At 39.1% G+C, this 21650-nt stretch overlaps 1 protein-coding gene across 1 annotated transcript in view; it reads right to left on the reverse strand.

Moving 5' to 3' along the window:
• The window catches only part of Fgd4 (FYVE, RhoGEF and PH domain containing 4), a 129625-nt gene that overhangs the window by 91612 nt on the left and 16363 nt on the right, over window positions 1-21650 (reverse strand). The window contains exon 2 of the mRNA XM_059277045.1: window positions 814-933. Within this exon, the coding sequence (XP_059133028.1) occupies window positions 814-933 (120 nt within the window). The remainder of the gene's footprint in view (window positions 1-813; window positions 934-21650) is intronic.

Consider the following 21650-nt stretch of genomic DNA (forward strand, 5'->3'; position numbering starts at 1 on the left):
AAGCTGTGACACAGCTCCCTAGATACCCCCGCCCTGCCAGAAAATGGCACAGCCGAGTTATACTGAGACAGTTAAAGCCCTAAAGACATATAGGCACTTTTATTTTACTCATGATTTATATTAACATTGTAGACTCTTAACATTTTTTCCTAGCCACTTTTAAGATTATAGTTTGGGAACATAAATATCCTTTTCAATATCTCTCAACCAATTTCAGGCTTTTGTTGACCCCACCTTCTTTTATCACCCCCCCCCCCTTTGTATTGTAAGTATAACTGCTATTTGGATGCATCCATTCACCTCTTCCTTTGACCCCTGGAAGCTGGACTTGGGATGGAAAGAGACTTACTACTTCTAAGTGTTTATATACCAGGGCTCCTGGAGCATAGGTGACAAAGAAGAATAAATCAATGGACTAAAGAGCTTTGTGTACGTAGATTCATTTGAGTATCCCTCAGATTAATTCCTATTGCTGGTAACGTCTCTTCTAGAACCCTGGGAAAAGGTTATTTAGGGGCTGGACCCCAATATCTTTTGATACACTATGAACACAGCAGTAGCCAGAATTCCATAATCTAGTGGGTTACATGTTACATTCATTTTAAAGATTTCTTTTGGAAAGCTTAGCAATGAAATTTTAAAGCAACCCAGTAACATGCAAAGCATCATAATAAAGAATGTATATCTTGTTTTAGGAGCAGAGCAAATACTGCTCTTCACTTGAGCAGGCATACTGATACTTCAAATTATCTTTATTCATTCTTCTCTGCAGATTCTTAAACCTGACCAATCACAGAGCCCCAGACTACAAACCTTGTGGCTTTGGACTTGCAGCTGAGCGTTTTGCTGGTGTCCTCCCATTTATTCCCTGAGCCTCTGTGGTTGTGTTGCTTGTCGTACAAGGTGGACTGACCTTTGGACAGGTATAGATGCCTAGAGTTTAAAGGGAAAGAAAAGGTAAATACAGAGATACAGCACAACTTTTGTTTAGTAAGTTAATGTTCTTCTGACCAACTAAAAACATTGTTGCAAGACCTTAGAAACACTTGTCACATATGTCCTGTCCTTGACAGCTTTTCCTGGGGAAGACCTCATTCTGTGTGCTTCAGAAAGCTTCATATTCACATAGAAGCAAGACTTCTATATAAAGAACTCTCTCTGTCTGCAGAAAGGACAGAATGTAGCTGCTATGTGATATTCTAGTGTCCAGTCAGTGACGAATTTACTCAAAAGAACCACAGGAAAATATAACTGTGACAGTGACATGGAGACTACAGAGAATGTCTTGGAGTGAAATGAACCAATGTGTTCCTTTTCTCCAATGCATTAGTTTCCACATAACATCCACAACATTTGCTAGGAGTAGCCCATGCTGTAGCAATGCTGAGATTGTACGTATACTGTCACATGTATTTAAGACCCCAAAACCCTGAAATGTAACATGAAACGCAGAAAGGGAGAAACATGGTCCTCTATTCAGCTTTTGGTACAAGTTATATGCTGAATTTCAGACTTTTAGAAAGTCACATGCCAATATTTTCTCTTTATAAATAGAGTCAATTGGGGGCATGTGACATGGCAATATTAACACTAAAAGAAACTCCAAACAGGAGAAAATAAAATTTCTATCAGCTGGGCGGTGGTGGCGCACGCCTTTAATCCCAGCACTCGGGAGGCAGAGCCAGGCGGATCTCTGTGAGTTCAAGGCCAGCCTGGTCTCCAAAGCGAGTTCCAGGAAAGGCGCAAAGCTACACGGAGAAACCCTGTCTCGAAAAACAAAAAAAAAACAAAAAACAAAACAAAACAAAAAAAAAAAAACAAAACAAAAAAAAAAACCAAAAAAAAAAAACAGAAATTCATTATAACTGGAACAAAACATGTATATTTAAGGAGCCATTGTTATGAAAGGAAGTTTCATTTTTGCATGATCCAAATATCTAAAGTGAAAACTATTCAAGGTCTTTAAAAACCTTAAAATGATTCAGAACAAATTTAAATCTGAAAAGTCCAACAAACAGCCACTGAGTCCTCAGACTCCCACTTAACACAAGTGATGAAACAATATATATTAAACCATGACTCCTTTGTTTTCTGTGCTCCCTTTGAAATTTAGTCATTAAGCAGATTTTAGAAAACAAGAAGTTTCAAGTATAATCTGAGAAGTTATTAGACAGCCCATGGATAAAACGGAAATTAACGTGACTTTCCACAGACACCTTTAGGTGTAACTCTGATATGGATTAAGCATTATTTAGCAAAACTAGTATTATTGAAAATTTTGATAGAATGCTATTAAAATCCCTATTTGTTTGTTTGTTTGAGACAGCATATCATTATGTAATCCTGGCTGGCCTGCTTTCTATTTTGACAAGGCCGGTCTTAAACTCAGAGACACCCCCTACACACACTTCTGTTTCCTAAATGCTGGAATTGCATGTGAGCCACCACCATGCTCAGCTAGAAGTTCAAATCATTAGATGGATAGGCATATACATATTTTTAGAAAAACCAAGGAGGCAGCAAAGTCTGTACTTCAAATACATAGTAAGCCAAGCTTTAAGGGGATTTGGGTGTTTAAGACAATAGAACTGTGGAACAGTCTAAAGATGTCTATTTTGGTCTCAGTTAAGGATAGCTTGGGGGCAGAATCAGTGAAAAAACACAGCTCAATGTAAACCAGAGGGAGACACTTTCACATAGGCTTAAACTTCAACTCTGGTGCAGGAAGACTGAAGCTTTAGCCTTGAATTATAAAAGCTAAAAGTGGGCTGTGATGGCTAATCTCAGTTGTCAAATTCATTATATCTAGAATCAAGTAAAACCTAAGCAGCTTGCAGGCATGTGTGAGATTTTAACTGGATCATTTGAGGTGGGAAGATGTACCCTAAATCTGGGCCACACCTTCTGGCGGCAGCCCACATAAAGGACAGCGATGAAGGAAGCTTTTGCTCTTGCCTGCTTGCTCTTACTCTTACCGGCAAGTTCATCTAGCCTACTGCTGGGACATTCCTTCGCTGGTATTAGAACCTCTTTCTTCAGAATTCTGACATTGACTAAAGTCTCATCAGCTGAGGCATCCAGCATCAAGGACTGAACAACTACGAGATTTTCAGCCTTTCTGTCAGCCATTGTTGGACTAAGTGGACTGACTACACCATAAGCAACTTTAATAAATCTCTTCCCTTCTCCTCCTTCTCTTTTTCTTTCTCTCTCCCTTCCCTCCCTCCCTCCCTCCCTCCCTCCCTCTCTCTCTCTCTCTCTCTCTCTCTCTGACACTCACACTTTCATTTTATCAGTTGGAAAAACAAAAACAGAAGTCTTTAACAGACCACTACAGTCACATAATTAAAAAGAAACAATTAGCGTATTTAGCAACAAGCTGTATCTTACAAAATTAGGTGCATATTTTTAGATAATAAGCTTATCCAGTATGACAGGTTTCACAAATGCTCTATTTCTACAGACTACCTATTATGGATGCACCCAAAATTTTATAATAAGAGGTCAATTTTCTTATCAATTCATTGTTACAGATCAGCCATCGCTAGAAACTTCATCAGACTAGTGTTTCAAACAAGTTCCCAACCTTCAGCCACAATCGCAAAACATGGATGCAAAGAGAAGGGACAAAGAACACTGTTTTTAAAGTTATTTAAAACAAAAGTAGTAGCAAAGCACACACACGATGAATCCTCCCCAGGTGCACAGCAGAGAGGCTGCTCTGGAGGTGGGCTAGCCTGGCACAGGCTTCCTGAGCAGCCACATATCCACATAGACCACGGTGAAGAAAGCTCGCAGAACTTGCAACATTTCATGAGCTACTTTGTTTTGATTCTTGGAGAGTAACAATAAAATGAAGCCTTTCTTTTTGTGACTGCCTCAGCCTTTTCACATTGGGAGACGGTTTTTATTTGTGTGCTTAGGAGATAACAGGTAACAAAAACTAAATGGTCCTCATATCCAGAAATATTCCACATTAACTACAGGTATCTTATATTCCAACATGACCTATAATAAAGAACTGGCTCTGACAGACACAGCAGCGGCCTGTGAAGTAGCAAAGGAGTGCATCTCACTCTGAGGACCAGCATTTAGCCTTAGTAATAGTCTGGGTTGTTTGGGAGTTCCTTGGGGGCCACTTTGGCCAACAACTAGAAGTATCTCATTCCTGGAACTGGAAGCTTTATTTGGTGACGAAGTAAGATTCAGTTGGGGTCCATCTCTCCATTATTTGGGGATTGCACTTAGATTACCTTTGTATATCTATATATTTTAGGAAGCTACAGCTGTACTAGGTTTGCATAGGACCCCACAAATGGCCTTTAGTCTTAGCTGTCCTTTGACCCTGTCTTCCCTTATCCTCAATATTGGATTCTTTGTTTCCATTTCCACCCACCTCACTCCTTCCCCCATCCACCCATAACTATCTATTCTATTTCCCACACCTAAAGAGATTCAATACATGCCCAATAGTCATTACTCTATACCTAACCTCTGTGGTGATATGGATTATAGACTGCTTATTAACTAACTGTTAACAGCTAACATCCATATATATGTGAATACATACCATATTTCCTTTTTTGGGGTCTGGGTTATCTCACTTAGGATGAATTTTTTTTTCTAGATCCATTCATTAAACTGAAAATTTCATGACTTCATTTTTTTTAAACAGCTGAAAACATTACATTGTGTAAATGTACCTCATTTTATTTATCCATTTATCCACTGATGGAAATCTAAACTGTTACCAATTTCTGATAATTATAACTAGAGTAGAAATTAACATGGTTGAGCAAGTGTCTCTATAGTAGGATGTAGAGTACCATGGGTATCTGCCCAAAAGTGTTATAGCTGGATCTTGCAGTAGTATTCCCAGCTTCCTGAGGAACTGCTACACAGATTTCCATACGGCTATACAAGTCTACACTTCCACCAGCAATGGATGAGTGTTCCCTAATCCCATATCCTCGCCAACACGGACTGTCACTTTTTTTTTATTGACCTTGGCCATTCTTACTGTTGTAGGATAAAATCCCAAAGTAATTTTGATTTGCATTTTCCTGATGACAGAAGACGTTGAACAGTTCTGTAAGTGTTTCTCGGCCAGTTGTGTTTCACCTTCTGAGAACCCTCTATTTAGCCCTGCAACCCATCTATTAACTGGATTTTTCTTGATGTCTAGTGTTTTTGTTTTTTAAATTTTTATGTGGCTGAGATAATAGCTCTCTATTGGATGTGTAATTGACAAAAGTCTCTTCCGATTCTGTAAGGCTGCTGCTTTGTCCAAATGATGGTGTCCTTTGCCACACAGAAGCTTTTCAGCTTCATGAGGTCCCATTTATTGATTGTTGATCTTAGTGCCTGTGCTAATGGTGTCCTGTTCAGAAAGTCTTTTCCTGTGCCAATGAGTTCATGACTATTCCACACGTTCTCTTCTACCAGATTCAGTGTATGTGGCCCTACGTTGATGTCTTTGATCCACTGGAGTTGAGTTTTGTGTAGGGTGGTAAAGTATGGACTTATTTGCATTCTTCCACATGCAGCCATCCAGTCTGACCAGCACCATATGCTGAAGATGCTGTCCTTATCCCAGTGTATATTTCTGGCTTATCAAAAATCAGGTGTGCACAAATGTGTGGATTTATGTCTGAGTCTCCAATTTGATTCTATTGATCAATGTGTCTGTTTTTATGCCAGTACAAATGTTGTTTTTATACTTATAGCTCTGTAGTTCAAGTTGAGATGATACTTCCAGCAGTTCTTTTATTATTTAGGATTGTATTTGCTATCCTGGGATTTTTGTGCTTCCATATGAAACTGAAATTGCCCTTTCAAAATCTGTGAAGAATTGTGTTGGAATTTTGATGGGAATTGCATTGAATCTGTAGATTGTTTTTGGTAAGCATCTTTCTATACTAATCCTACCCAACCATGAGCATGGGAGATCTTTCCATCTTCTGGTATATTTTTATATTTCTTTCCTCAATGCTTTAAAGTTTTTATTATACAAGTTTTTCACTTGCTTGCATAGAGTTACCCCAAGATATATTATTTGAGAGTATTATAAAAGATATTGTTTTCCCAAATTCTTTTTCCATCTGTTTGTCATTTGCATATAAGAAGGCTATTTTTGTGTGGTAATTCTGTGCCCAGCTACTTTGCTGAAAGTGTTTATCAGCTATAGGAGTTTCCTGGTGGAATAGCTCCCCAGTGGAATTTTTAGGTCTCTTATGTACACTACCATATCATGTGCAAATAAAGATACTTTGACTTCTTCCTTTCCAATTTTTTTTTTTTTTTTTGGTTTTTTGAGACAGGGTTTCTCTGTGTAGCTTTGCGCCTTTCCTGGAACTCACTTGGTAGCCCAGGCTGGCCTCGAACTCACAGAGATCCGCCTGGCTCTGCCTCCCGAGTGCTGGGATTAAAGGCGTGCGCCACCACTGCCCGGCTTCCTTTCCAATTTTTATCCCTTGATCTCCTTCAGTTGTTTTATTGCTTCAGCAAAGACTTAAAGTACAATATTAAATAGGTATGGAGAGAGTGGACAGTCTTGTCTTGTTCCTGATTTTAGTGGGGTTGCTTTGAGTTTCTTTCCATTTAAGTTGATGTTGACTATGGGCTTGCTGTAAACTATCTTTATTATATTGAGGTATGTCCCTGCTTCCATAATCTCTTGAGGACTTTTATCATGAAGGGATGTTGGATTTCTGTCAGCGGTTTTTCTGCATCTAATGAGATGATCATGTAGTTTTGGTTTTTTTTTTTTCAGTTTGTTTATATGGTGGATTACATTGAACCATCCCTGATGAAGCCCACTTGATCACGGTGGATGATCTTTTTGATGTGTTCTTGGATACAATTTACAAGAATTTTATTGAGTATTTTTGTATTTATGTTCATAAGGGGAAATGATCTGTAATTTTCTTTGTTGAATCTTTATGCGGTTGAACTATCAGTGTAACTTGTCTCATAAAGCAAATTGGACAATGTTCTTTCTTTTTACATTTTGTGAAATAATTTGAGGAGTATTGGTGTTAATCCTTTTCTAAAAGTCTGGTAAGATTCTGCTCTAAAACTATCTCACCCTGGGCTTTTTTGGTTGGGAGATTTTTAACTACTGCTTCTATTTCAGTAGGAGTTTATAAGTCGATTTAAACAGCTTATCTGATCTTGATTCAACTTGTAGGTCATATATATCAAGAAAAGTGCCCCCATTTCTTTTAGCTGTTCCAATTTGGTGCAGCACAGGTTTTTAAAGTATGTCTTATGATTCTCTGGATTTCCTCTCTGTTTGCTGTTATGTTCTTCTTTTTGTCTCTAATTTTTTCAACTTGAATCTTCGCTCTCGGGCTTATGGTTAATTTGGATATGTGTACTGATATAATGTGTACCCTGATAAAGCTTGCCTGAGGATCACAGATAGAGCTAGCTGTTAGATCAGACATAGAGGCCAGACAATGGTGGCACATACCCTTATTCCTATCATTCAGAAGGGAGAGATCCCTCTGGATCTCTGTGAGTTCAAGGCCACACTGGAAACAGAACCAGGCAGTGGTGGCACACACCTTTAAACCCAGTATTGGGAAGGACACACACACACATTCAATACCAGGAAGTAATGCCTGGGCAGAGAAAGGTATACAAGGTGTGAGGAAACAGGAACTTACTCTCTTTAGGCTGAGGATTTTGTAGAGGTAAGAACTAGTGGCTGACTTCTCTAGTTCTTTCTGCTTCTCTGATCTTTCAGCTTTCACCTTGATACCTGGCTCTGGGTTTTTTGTTAAAAGACCATCTAAGATTCGAACAACGTCTCCAAGGCCCTATAGCACAATGTAATGATGAGATTGATAAGCTATTGATAGAAAATGTACTGGAGGCATCAGAATTTACTAAAAAAAAAAATCATGTCAATAGTAAGAGTTTCAAAAAGGATTTTTCCATAGCCTGGCAGCAAGCTAAGGAAATTATAAGGAAATGTCCTAATTGTTCTTTATATAATCAAGCCCCACTACCAGCAGGATGTAATCCAAAGGGTACTCAGAGGAATGAAATCTGGTAGACGGATGTTTCATTTTGTAGAATTTGGAAAATTGAAATATGTACACCACATCATTGATACCTATTCAGGATTTCAATGGGCAATTGCATCAAAAAGGATGATTCTGTAATCACTCATTTGCTAGAAGTTATGGCCATCAGGGGTATACCTGTACAAATTAAAACTGACAATGCTCCAGCATGTGTCTCTGGTAAAGTGAAACAGTTTTTTGCTTATTGCAATATAAAACATGTTACAGGTATATCACACAAACCCACAGGCCAACCAGTCATAGAAAGATCAAATCGAACTCTAAAGGATATGCTAAATAAACAGAAAAGGGTAACAAAACACCCCAGGAATAGATTACATAATGCTTTATTAACTTTAAATTTTCTCAATGCTAATAAGAAAGGAACAACAGCTGCAGAGAGACACTGGATAAAGAAAAACACTACAGAATTAAATCAGCCTATGTATTTTAAACATGCACTGACCTCAGAATGGAAACCAGGATATATATTGTAGGGAAAAGGGGCTGGCTAAAGAAACCCACCCCGACCTTGGTCCCAGAACCAGTGAAAGAAACACAACCTGGATCTGGAACCTAAGCCAGAGGAAAAAAAACCCACTTTATCCCCAAACCCAGAACCAAGGAAATATGCCCTGACTCTGAAACCAGTACCAACGAAACACTCTTAGTCCCTAGAATCAGAGCCAGTGAAAGCAATGTGCCCTGGCCTTAGAGGTAGAGTCAAAAAACCAAGAAAGGCCAGTGAAGGAAACAGTTTGGTTCTGAGATCAGAACCATCTCTGCCCCTAGCCAACTGACCAGTGAAACCAACCAATCACAGAACAGGAAAGTAAGCTCCCTGACCCTGGAACTCAGAACTAGGGAAAGAAATACAGCCTGGATCTGGGACCAGAGCCAGAGAAAGGAACACTTTATCCCCAAACTCAGAACCAAGGAAACATGCCTTGACTCTGAAACCAGTGCCAAAGAAACACTCTTGGTCCCTAGAATCAGAGCCAGTGAAAGAAATGTGCCCTGGCCTTAGAGGTAGCGTCAAAAAGCCAAGAAAGGCCAGTGAAACAAACAGTTTGTTCAGAAATCAGGGCCATGTCTGGTCCTAGCCCACAAAACAAACCAATCCTTGAGCAGAAAAAACTAATCAATCCCTAGTTGACTCCACCCCCAAGAGATCCTATATAAACCACCCTGCCTGTTCAGTTGTGGGCTGTTTTCTCCACACTCATAGAGGCAGCCTCTCTTCTGGACTCCTCCTTCCCAAATAAATCTCTTTCTCAAAAGAGGTTTGGGTGTGAAGATCTTCATTTGCCGGTGCAGAGAAGAAGATTGTTAAGACATTCCATAGTGGACTGAGCAGAAAAAATCTTGTTGAAATGTCCCTAATAGGACTGAGCAAGAGAGAGCTGAACAGAAGAACCTTGCTGAGCTATTCTTCAGGGAGCTGAGCAAGGGGGAGCTGAAAAAGTAACAACTTTTCACCAGGCGATCACTACATTTCTGCAGGGGTTTTCCTCTTTTGCAGAGTGAAGCAAAAGAAGTAACATCTTAGGCCCGAGAAGAAGCAGAGCTCTGCTAGGAAGCCCCCTTAAGTGGGGACTGAGCAAAGCTCAGATTGCTATATTCTGTGGGGAGACCATCCCCCATCACACCAGGTATAGCCTGACTCCTGAACAGTCAAGATACCATTCCATACTGAGCTGTCCTAGCAGCTCTAGGCCTGACTCTCCTGAGCAGTCAGAATACCTTCCCTTCCAGGCCTGAGCTGTCTCATTGCAGCTCCAACTGTCAGAGCTGTCCTAGCAGCTCGATGTATCAGGATACCTTCCTCTCCAGGGTTGAGTCGTCCTAGCAGCTTGAGGTATCTGGGATACCTTGCCCTCCAGGGCTGAGCTGTCCTAGAAGCTCAAGGTATCCAGGATACCTCCAGGGCTGACCTGTCCTAGCAGCTCGAGGTATCCAGGATACCTCCAGAGCTGACCTGTCCTAGCAGCTCGAGGTATCCAGGATATCTCCAGAGCTGACCTGTCCTAGCAGCTCGAGGTATCCAGGATACCTCCAGGGCTGACCTGTCCTAGCAGATCGAGGTATCCAGGATACCTTGCTCTCCAGGGCTGAGCTGTCTCATTGCAGCTCCAGCTGTCAGAGTTGTCCTAGCAGCTCAAGGTGTCACCTGACTCCCCAAATAGTTAGGATACCCTTCCCCCAGAGTTGTAAAACTCACATTTTGGTGTTGAAACCCGGGACCAAGCCCACAGAGTTGCAAAACTTACTTACGCGTATTACGTTGGGGGACAAGGTTTTGCTTTTCTTTCTACAGGAGAAGAAAAGCTATGGTTACCATCAAAATTGATAAAGGTTCGATTTGAACAAGAGAGGCTCCTTAATTAGAAGAGGTGATAGTCATCAACCAGCATTGTATAAATTAACTTATACAACTAACAAACGGTCAGATATAACTTGCCAAAAGGTAATGTCCCCAAAGTTAGGGTTGAAGCAGGGTTTTATTTTTGTCTTTCAGTTGAATGAAGGCTACAAAATCTGAAGAACACTGGACAAGTGAGACATCTGAAGAAAAAGCACAAATCATCCAGAAAAAACGTTCCATGAAAAAGATTTTCTGCAATGAACCATGACCACGCCTAACAGTGACCTTTGATGTCTTCAAAAAGATGATGGAACCCCAGAACAATGATTCCATCAGAATGATGATAATACCACTAAGTTGACAAACACCACCCAAAGATCAGATTTAAATTACAAACTGCTCAGGACAATTTTGAGATGGCTAGCTGAGATGATACAGCCTCACAGACTATTCCAGTCACAACCATAATCCTAAATTTTTTGTGTCCCCATGAGACTACCAGCACCCCCAATCAGCAGGAAGTAGCCTAGAAAACTAGGCCCACATTTCCAAAAAATGGATTATGGATGTTTGTCTTTGTTTAGAAGTTGGTTAAAAATTGTTATTGGTCATATTCAATCTCTTTCTAAAAGAAGAAAGGGGGATGTGATATAGAAATGTATTATATAGAAATGATAGGATAAAAGAGTAGATTATTGAATCTACTCTGAAAAGAAAAATGGAAGAATATGGATATAAGATAAAAATGTAGATTATTGAATCTACTCTGAAAAGAAAAATGGAAGAATATGGATATAAGATAAAAATGTAGATTATTGAATCTACTCTGAAAAGAAAAAGGAGAGGATATGGATATGATAAGACAAAAAGGTAGATTATTGACTCTACTTTTAAAAGGCAACTACCAGTTTTCAATATTTTACATTGGATTGGATTTTTTTTTGGGGGGGGTTTCGAGACAGGGTTTCTCTGTGTAGCTTTGCGCCTCTCCTAGAACTCACTTGGTAGCCCAGGCTGGCCTCGAACTCACAGAGATCTGCCTGGCTCTGCCTCCTGAGTGCTGGGATTAAAGGCGTGTGCCACCACCACCCGGCTGGATTGGATTTTTTGTATATTGTATATAAAGTATGTATACTGATACAAATTTGAGATTGATTTTGTTAAAAAATACTGTACATATATTTCTAATCTTGTTCAAGGTATTGTACCTATACAGCTCATTTGACAATGTAATGCAAATTGCTAGTCCTTGAAAGTTATTGTTACTAACTAATTGAGATATAAGAAATGCAAGTTAATAGTCATTACAATCAAACTTTAGGTATCAAACATATGAGGTATGTTTTCAAGGGTAACAGAAATATATTTAGATTAACAGGTCATCTTCAAACACTTCAGAGATCTACAGAATATGGCATTTAAGATGTTTTAATAACACAGATTTTTTTCTTTTTTTTTTTTTTTTTAATGACTTTGAGACATGTCTGCTCCTGGCAGCACTAATCCAATTCAGAGAAGATGATGGGCATTGAAGAAACTCCTTATGGAGTTTACTTTCTTGGTGGCAAAAGTTAGCTACTGGGCTAGAAAGTGCCCTTGCCTCAACTGCTGACAGTACGCTGTCCAAAATGGACAAACAGGACACAAAAAAAGGACTGTTGATCCTTGCCAAGACAAGGTAGGAAGGCTCTTTAGAAAACCTTGCTTCACAGATGAGTTTATCAGATATGCTAAGACTGTAGGCCTAAGATGGATGCCCCAATGTTGCAGAGAAATCTTGGGTGACTGTGCAGGCAGCCAGCTGTTTCTGTCATTTCTCACCCTTTTTGGAAGTAGCTTGTTTGCACTTCCTGCTTTATCAGTTAACATTATTTCCTTCTTGGGTCTCTGAGGGAGTTAAAGATTAGAGAGTTATAGTTTTCCTTGCTAACAAATTCAGAAAAGAACTCACTAAAGAGGTATAAAGTGTTTAAGCTTTAAAGACATCAAAAGACAGTTTTGTATTGGTAATACAAGTTAGGACAGAAAGTGAATTAGGTACATTTTGGACTCACTAAAATAGGATAAATAATGGAGTATTTTCTCTGAATCTGTCAAGTGCTAATTGACTGGACATTGTTAGTGTAACTCTTGATTATATATATTGTATATTGTTATTATACTTATTATATATAATTTTTATTATATTAGTTATAACCTTCTTTTATTATTTTAGGCAAAAAAAAAGGGAAAATGTGGTGATAGATTGTGTATGCTAATAAAGCTTGCCTGAGGATCAGAGACAGAGCCAGCCACTAGATTAGGCATAGAGGCTAGACAGTGGTGGCCTATACCTTTAATCCTATCACTCAGGAGGCAGAGATCTGTTTGGATCTCTGTGAGTTCAAGGCCACACTGGAAACAGAGCCAGGCAGTGGTGGCACACACCTTTAATTTCAGTACTGGGAAGCGTACACACCTTTAAGCCCAGGAAGTGATATCTGGGCAGAGAAAGGTATATAAGGCACAAGGAAACAGGAATTTACTCTCCTTAGTCTGAGGATTTCATAGAGGTTAGAACTAGTGGCTGGCTGTTCTACTTCTCTGATCTTTCAGCTTTTACCCTGATATCTGGCTCTGGGTTTTTTATTAAAAGACAATCTAAGATTCAAACATGAGATATGGGCTTGACAATCTTACTGGTTTTCTTAAAGAACTAACTCTTTGTTTTATTGATTCTTTGTATTGTTTTTGTTTCTATTTTAATTATTTCAGCCCTGAGTTTGATTATTTCTTGCTGTCGACTCCTTTTGTGAGACATCTCTTTTTCTTCTAGAGCTTTTAGGTGTGTTGTTAAGTTAGTAATATGAGATCTTTACTTATTTAATGTAAGCACTTGGTGATATGAACTTGCCTCTTAGAACTACCTTCATTGTGTCCCATAAGTTTGAATATGCTTGTATATTCATTTCCATCCAATTCTAGAAAGTCTTTCATTTCTTTCTTAATTTCTGTCTTGACCTATTTTTCATCCAGTAGAGAGTTCAGTCTTCATGAACTTGTCAGCTTCCTGTTGTTTCTGGTGTTGATGATATGTAGCTTTAATCTGTGGTGGTCAGATAGGATTCAGGGTGTTATTTCAATTTTCTTATATCTGTTGAGACTTGACTTATGACCGAGTATGTGGTCAATTTTGGAGAAAGTTCCATGAGGTGCTGAGAAGGTATATTCTTTTGTGTTTGGGTGAAATGTTCTATAAATATCTGTTGGGTCCATTAGGTTTATAATGTCACTTAGCTTCAAGATTTCTCTGTTTTGCTTTTGTCTGGATTATGTGTGTATTGACAAGAGTGGGGTATTGAAGTCACCCACTATCACTGTGTGAAAAAGGTCAATATGCAATTTAAGCTGTAGTAGTCTTTTATGAACTTGGGTGCCCTTGTGTTTGGTACATAGACGTTAAGAATTTCAATTTTCTTTTGGTGGATTTTTCCTTTGATGAGTATATAGTGTCATTTCCTATCTCTTCTGCTTAGTTTTTGACTAAAGTCTATTTTGTCAGATAGTAAAACGGCTAACACTATCTTGCTTCTTAGGTCTATTTGCATTTTCATTCTTTTACCCTGAGATGATATCTATCTTTGATGGTGAGATATATTTCTTGGATGTATCAGAAAGAGAGGTACTGTTTTCTAATTCAATCTGTTAGTTGGTCTTTTAATTGGGGATTAAGACAATTGGTGCTGAATTATCAATGAGCATTGTTTTTTGATTCCCAGTATTTTGTTGTGGTGTGGGATTTTTACTCCCACTTTTGATTTGTTCTTCTGAGATTATTTACTCCTTGTGTTTTCTTAGTATGGTTAGCCTCTTTAAGTTGATGTAGGGCTGGATTTGTAGACAGACATTGTTTAAATATGGTTTTCTAATGGAATGCTCTTTCTTCTTCATCTATTGCGATTCAAGTTTTTCTAGGTATAGTAGTCTGGGCTGGTATCTCTGGTTTCTCAGAGTTTGTAGAACATCTGTCCAGGCTCTTCTGGGTTTTAGAGTCTCTAGTGAAAACCAGGAGTTATTTTAACAGGTCTGATTTTATATATTACTTTACCTCATTTCCTTGCAGCTTTTAATATTCTTTGTTTTTATCTGTACATTTAGTGTTTTGATTATTATGTGTTGTGGGAAATTTTATATGTACTTAAGAGAACAGAAGAAGTTTCTTATAGCAATTTTAGTAGAAGCTCAGAAGTACATAGACAGTAAAAAAAACAAACATAAACCCCATTTAAAAAAGTTAAATGAACAAAGGAGTTGTGCATAGATTCTCATCTAAAATGACTTATCAATAAAATATTTAATATTTCATATAATGTGGTACATTTCTTGAAAACTTTCCTATAACACTAAATGTTAGCTCTTATTTAGAATCCACTAATTTTCTATGTACATCTTTTTTTTTTCTCACAAACTTCAGTCCAGATATCACAGTGCTGTAGTGATCACTGTCTCTGATACATACCAATCTGTGAGCAATACTTCAACTCCACTGGTTTTGCATGGCTTCAGCCCTTTTGAAGAATATTGTTGGGCATTTTGTAGAGTATGTCCTTCAGAAAGTTCTTCATGGTATGTTCTCACTGTCATGTCGTCACATCACTCTATTGTTTTAGCACGATTAATATGTGATATGTGACATTTACCTTGGTCACTTGGGAAGCGGGGGTGGGGGTGGGGTGGGGTGGGGTGTTTGCCAGTTGTTTTCAGCATTGTCTCTGTGTGAGGGAGTGAGCACACATTTGTAGGCACATGCAGAGAACTTAAGCAGCTACGTTGTCAGGCTTGTGCAGCAATCTCCTCTACCTGCTGAGTCATCTTGCCAGTCCATTTACCTTCCTCTTTGAAGCAGCATCTGTCACTCAGTCTGGAACTCACTGCATCTAGACTGACTGACTAGATATGCAGCCACTAGTACTTGCCTGTCTCCTCTAGCAATGATGGGAGGTCCATCCATCATGTTCTTTGAGAAAAGGTCTCTCATTGAGTCTGGAAGTTATTATTTCAGCTAGACTGAACAGCCAGAGGACCTTCAGGACTTGCCTGCTTCCTCCCACCAGTGCTGGTGTGCACCACCATGCCTAGAGTTTTATGTAGGTGCTGGGGATCTGAACTTGAATTCATAAGCTTTGCCACTGAGCTATATACCCAGCCCTGATCAGACTTCTCCTATGACCCTTTAAGTTTGTTTTCATTTCTCTGACAGATTGTAGAAAAGCACTATATCTCATGTGTTAGCTAAAAGGCCTTGGCTAAGAAATTAAGGACATTTTAAAGTGATAATAATAATGTCATTAAGGTTATAAAACTCAGTTTACAAATTCTTACTACAGAGAAAAAAATCTGGTGTTAGAAATTTATTTCAGAGGATGTCAAACTATGTTCTAAATGTTTATAACTGCATTTGTGATAGTCTAATATGCTGTAAAAGCCGTATTAGAAATAAGATGCAACAGATACATATGTTGAATATATTCTAAATGTTTGAAGTGTCCCAGTTGTGGAAGGTCTACACAGCTTTCCTGGCTGAGTATCTTCATTCTGAACATCTGAAATGCTCCAGAATCCAAGAGGCATTTTTATAGCATCTATTTTTGTTTAATTGACTCCTTCTAAGATATCTAAGACATTTTGGATTTTCTCAAATTTGAATATATAGATTTGGAATGTTCAACCTATAAATCAATGAAGAGAGAAAGGAAGTAACAAGACAAATGTAACTAGGAACTTGAAACAGGATGAGGTAAGACAATGAATAAGAACTGTCATGTTTGCCACCTACATAGTATAGCATTCAAATATGTTATAAAGAAAATATGTTTGTAAATTACTTACATGAAGAAGAAGAAAATCTATGGCAATCACAAAGTACACATACTACAGGGTTTTTGCTTTGTTTTGTTTGTTTTAAAAAACATATACCCCCATGTTCATACATCCAGTTTCAAGGCATTACTCACAGTAACTAATAACTGGAAACTACCCAAATGTCCATTAGAAGATGATTTAATACATAAAAAATGTTATATGTACAATGGAATGTTATTCTGTCTTTAAAAGAAAAGTTTTATATAGGCTACTATGTTCATGATTCTTAAGGACATTATGCTAAGTAAAAGAAATCAGCCTCAAAAAGACAACTATCATATAGCTTTATTTATACTAAAGACTTAAAATAGTCAAATCAATAAAGATCAAAAGGAGAACAGAAGTTGCCAAGAACTGAGGAGGAGAGGTCGAAACGGCAAGTTATTGCAGAGGTTCTCAACCTGTGGGTCAAAACCTCAAAAGATCATCAGAAAATACATATATTTATATTAAGACTCATAACAGTAGCAAAATTACAGTTATGAAGAAGCAATAAAATAATTTTATGGTTGGGGGTCACAGCTTTAAGGAAGGCTGAGAACTGAGTTACTGTTTAAACAATATGGAGCTTCACATTTGTAAGATGTCAGATTTTGGCAGATGAAGGGTACAGAGTAGCATAATAAAGGAAGATATTTTAAAATAAATGTTGCATATATTTTGTCATGTTCATACACAATTAAAATATAAAATTAAACGTCTATATGTTATGTAACAGCCTCCTTCTAGATAAAACCTTTCATCTTGGAGGAAACTGTCAAGACATGGAAAATTCAAAATGGAGGTTCAATATTCCGTCAAACAGGGGAGCTGTGGAGCTCAGGAGGTGGAACCCAGGATCTCTGGAGGACCCTAAACTGAGGAGACAAAACAGACTCCTCCCTTCTCAAGCACACTAAACTACAAGGACTGCCAAGAGACTCTCAGCAGAGCTGAGCTTGTGCCTCCTGGGAGAAGCAGACCAGTAGATCTGCCTGGAAGATGGCCAGACCACCTGAGCCACCTGGAAAGGGCACTCTTGGAACTGTGCGGCTGCCTGTAATGAGCCCCAGGTCCCCAGCTTTTCTGAGCTGTCACCATGCAGGAGTCGGCTTTGGCGATGCAGCTGTCTTTGAATCAGTTCTGCTCTTGTGTTCATCAAGCCCAACTTTGGAGGTATCCGTACTTTGGTCTGTTGTCATTCCTCTATCTGGGGCTGACAGACTTCATTCTTGTGTCCCCAGGAACAGTGTCATACAACATTATGCAACAAAGAAAAGCCCACATCCTAAGTTCCTGTCATCTCTAACAGCAAATAATCATGCTACCACCTCCCAAGTGTGCAGTTTCTCCCAGACTGTGTTCTGGCTTCCACGATGAGTGCAGCCTTTCCAGTACTGAGATTGCTACTCTTCCAAGCTCTGCTCCAGATCTCCACTCAGACTCTGAAGGAACACACCCATCTGTACCCTTGCATTGCTACTAGTATAAGACTTATCTCACTACCAGTATTCCCCATCTGAACACCTCATCTCACAGCTGCTTCCCAAGACTGCCTTTACGACTTTCTCTACCTCAAATAATGCAGCTCCATCCATGCTAAGTCAAAACCATGGAAGCAACTGGAATCCTTTCTTATGTCATCAAGTATAATCGGCCTATCAGAAAATTCTGTTGGCTCTGTTAGGATAAAACACACACACACACACACACACACACACACACACACACACACACACACACACACACAGAGAGAGAGAGAGAAAGAGAGAGAGAGAGAGAGAGAGAGAGAGAGAGAGGGGTATTCCTAGATTTTTCATGTCTACCAACACCTTTATCATCACTCTGCTACCATTAAATATCATCATCTTAAATTAGATCAAAGTAAGCCCCTTCACAGTCTCCATACTCCTTCTCTGACTCCCAATACATTCAATGCTTTGAAACTAGGTCAAGAGAGATCCTGTGCTTCACCTTCCCCTGTGGCTGCACATTTTACCAGGAATAAAGCCCCAAGTTCTTTTCAGTGATTTGTAGTCACTGTACAACCTAGCCTTGGCTCCATTATCAGGAGTCTCATCATTTACTATCGCTCTGTTCACACCATTCCATTCACATTGCTTCTTTGTTGTACAACAGGCCAAACACCTTTTATGACCTTTAGTCTAGCTGTTCCATGCTGGGATGCTTCTCCAGATAATTGCTGGCTACCTGTTTATCTTTTCCAAATCTTGGCTCAAACTGCATCTTCTCTATTTAGATGATCCCAACACACTACTTTCTGCAGCTGGTCTTCCTACAATCTTTTCAAATCATTTTCCTGCAGCTCTTGTACTGTATAATAAATGGTACACTGTCTGCTTTCTCTGCTCATGAGCTAAGCTGTAGAACTCAGGCACCCTGGTTTAGAGAGATTTCTGGGCCACCCCTGTCACACAGTAGATGCATGATAAACATGTTGAACAAATAAATTCTAGAGACCCTAGGAGCAAGCATTTCTTTTCTTGCCTAGATTCTTAGTTTCTATTTCATGCAAAACATTTAAAAAATTCTAACAATAGCAAAATATATAACTGTATTATAACTCAAAGTATTTTTCCACACACTTCCATTTCTATCTAAAATTTGAAACATTGAACATTATTTCTATTCAAGTTCCCAGTTTTCAGAAGAGGGGGGTAAAAGGAAAAAAGTTTAGACTCAAGAATGTTCTTCACATTCCAGAAACAAATTTGAAAGTATCTGGAGTTGTGAAACTAACCAGATGTTCATCTTAATAACAATTGCAGATGTCAGCTTTCACTGGTACAATGTGCATTAAAAAGGCAATGGTGCATATTATGTGCAGGCATACTCAGGCACTGTTCTTTGAGCCCCAGAGCATGGCATTTGGCTGTCTATACGGCAAGTGCCTGAGTATAACTAGATGCTCAGTGTATTCCTACAGCTGTTTGTTATGTTTTTGTGGTTTTGTTTATATTTATTTGACTAAGTAAAATATGCTATAGTCTGCCAATATTTGATTCATCATCTAATACGACCTGAAATTAAAGATTGCTATGCTTGGCCATGTAACATCAAAACAAATAAATAGTAAGACAAGTCATCTGATATCATTAAAGAGTTCAAAACTCTGTGAAGTGAGGAGAGGTAAATAAATATTCAAACATACTCAATACTTTATTCAGTCCTGTGGTAGAAGAGACACAATAAAGGCAACCTTATCATTGTGTCTTAAGCCATAACAAAAATGTGTGCGTACAGTTGAAGCTATACAAATGCACAGCATCTGAAAGTTTCAAAAACAGCAGGCAAGCCAGGACAATGGGCTGTGTCTATATTGACCCTAAAAGAAATCCTATCCTCCCAGAGAAATTCAAAGTCATTTTCAGATTAGAAAATTTTTTTCTTCCCAAAACATACCCCATAATTAATGATTTCCTTTTTGTAATCCCAAAGGGATGAAAAGAACAACAGTTAAAATCTTACATTATTGGTTGTGATCTCTTAACATTATTATTTTTTAAGTCAATCTGAAAGAGTCAAAATCTCTATTTTATCACTTTCTGGGAGACCAGCAGCAGGTATGCCTTGCAGAACATTAGAAGTACGCAATCCATGTTGCCTTCTCCCCTGGGACTGAGACTGGCAAACTTGGTGATGCACCTTGTGGGTAGGAATTTCTTAGGTGGAAGCAGACCTGTGAACCACAGGAAGGACATTCAAGGAGGCTTTCCCATCCTCAAGCAGGCATGAACAGATCTTATACTTTTGTCTATTTACCTAAGAACGTTGGTTAATGTTACAGTTAACACGTTCAAAGCATGACAGTTACTCGGTCTGCAGACAGGTCTACAGTGGAAGATAGGAGTAAAGAAAAACCACAATGAATCACTGGTGTGGGATGTCTTTCCGTACACTGTGAATATATGCTGTTCCCATTGGTTGGTAAATAAATCTGCATTGGGCTTTGGCAGGGCAGGATGGAGCCAGGCAGGAAAATCCAAGAGAGATAATGAGAGGAGAAAGGAGAATGGGAAGAGACACCTAACTGCCATCCAAGAAGCAACATGTAATGGGATGCAGGTAAAGCCACGGTCACATGGCAAAAACATAGATTAATGGAAATGGGTTAATTTAAAAGGAAAGAGCTAGCTAGCAAGCAGCCTGCCATAGGCCATACAGTTGGTAATTAATATAAGCCTCTGGGTGATTATTTGACAAGTGGCTGCTGGACCGTGGGGCCAGGCAGGACCAGAGAAACACTGGACCGCAGAGCCAGATGGGACTGGGGAGCCAAGTGGGACCAGAGAAACTTTCAACTACAAATCATATATGTTCCCTCCTTGCAAAGGACAATCCTAGTTGATGCCATCTTGGGCCAGAGCTGCTCTGCTTTGGGTGACACCTATTTCTTGGTCTTTTCTTTTTTCTTTCTTTTTTTTTTTTTTCAAGACAGGGTTTCTCTGTGTAGCTTTGGAGCCTGTCCTGGAACTCACTTTATATACCAGGCTGGCCTTGGGATTAAAGGCGTGAGCCACCACTGCCCAGCTCTTGGTCCTTTCTTTGACTACTAAGCATAGCTGCCTTAGATTCACAAAGACACCAGTCTTACTGTTTCACTGGTGATGGAAATGGACCCCAAAGCTGCTCATTCATACAATGAGATTAACATGTATGACACAGTCATGCTTTTGGCCAGGGTCTAAAATTCCTAACCAGTTTGAGCTTTGATGGTACTATCAGGGAGAACTCAAAGCATGTTCTTGTATAGATGAGCCTGGTGACTAATGTCACTGATATACTGTGCATTCAAAAAGCAATATGGATATTACGTGCAGCATAACCAGGCAGCTTTCTTTGAGCCACAGAGCATAGCATTCAGCTGTCTGTACACCAACTGTAACAGGGACTGTATGTACTCCTATAACAATCTAAGCATTCTTTAGGCTGTTGCTGCTACAAAAATGTTGCTTCCTACACTCAAATTCAGGCTTTGGCACTACCACTTGGCTCAATATGATGGGTGACTGACTTAATTTCTCTATAGTTCAATTTCTTTATATATAAATGGGAATTGATAATATTTGTTATAATATTATCAACAGAAAGGGGCTGAGGACAACAGTATCTGGCTCATGGCACATGATTTTAAATAACTGCTTCTATTATTATTTGTGTAGCTACTCAAGGATGCCCATTCCCCTTCTGCCTCCCATTCCTGCCATGTCTGTTATGGATAACCTCTCTGCTTGTTTGGATGCGCTTTCTCACCATCTAGCACCCGCTCATGCTTGCTCCCTCCTTAGCATATGACACTCTGCCTCAGTGCC

Source organism: Peromyscus eremicus, chromosome 12, assembly GCF_949786415.1.
Source record: "Peromyscus eremicus chromosome 12, PerEre_H2_v1, whole genome shotgun sequence".
NCBI lineage: Eukaryota > Metazoa > Chordata > Mammalia > Rodentia > Cricetidae > Peromyscus > Peromyscus eremicus.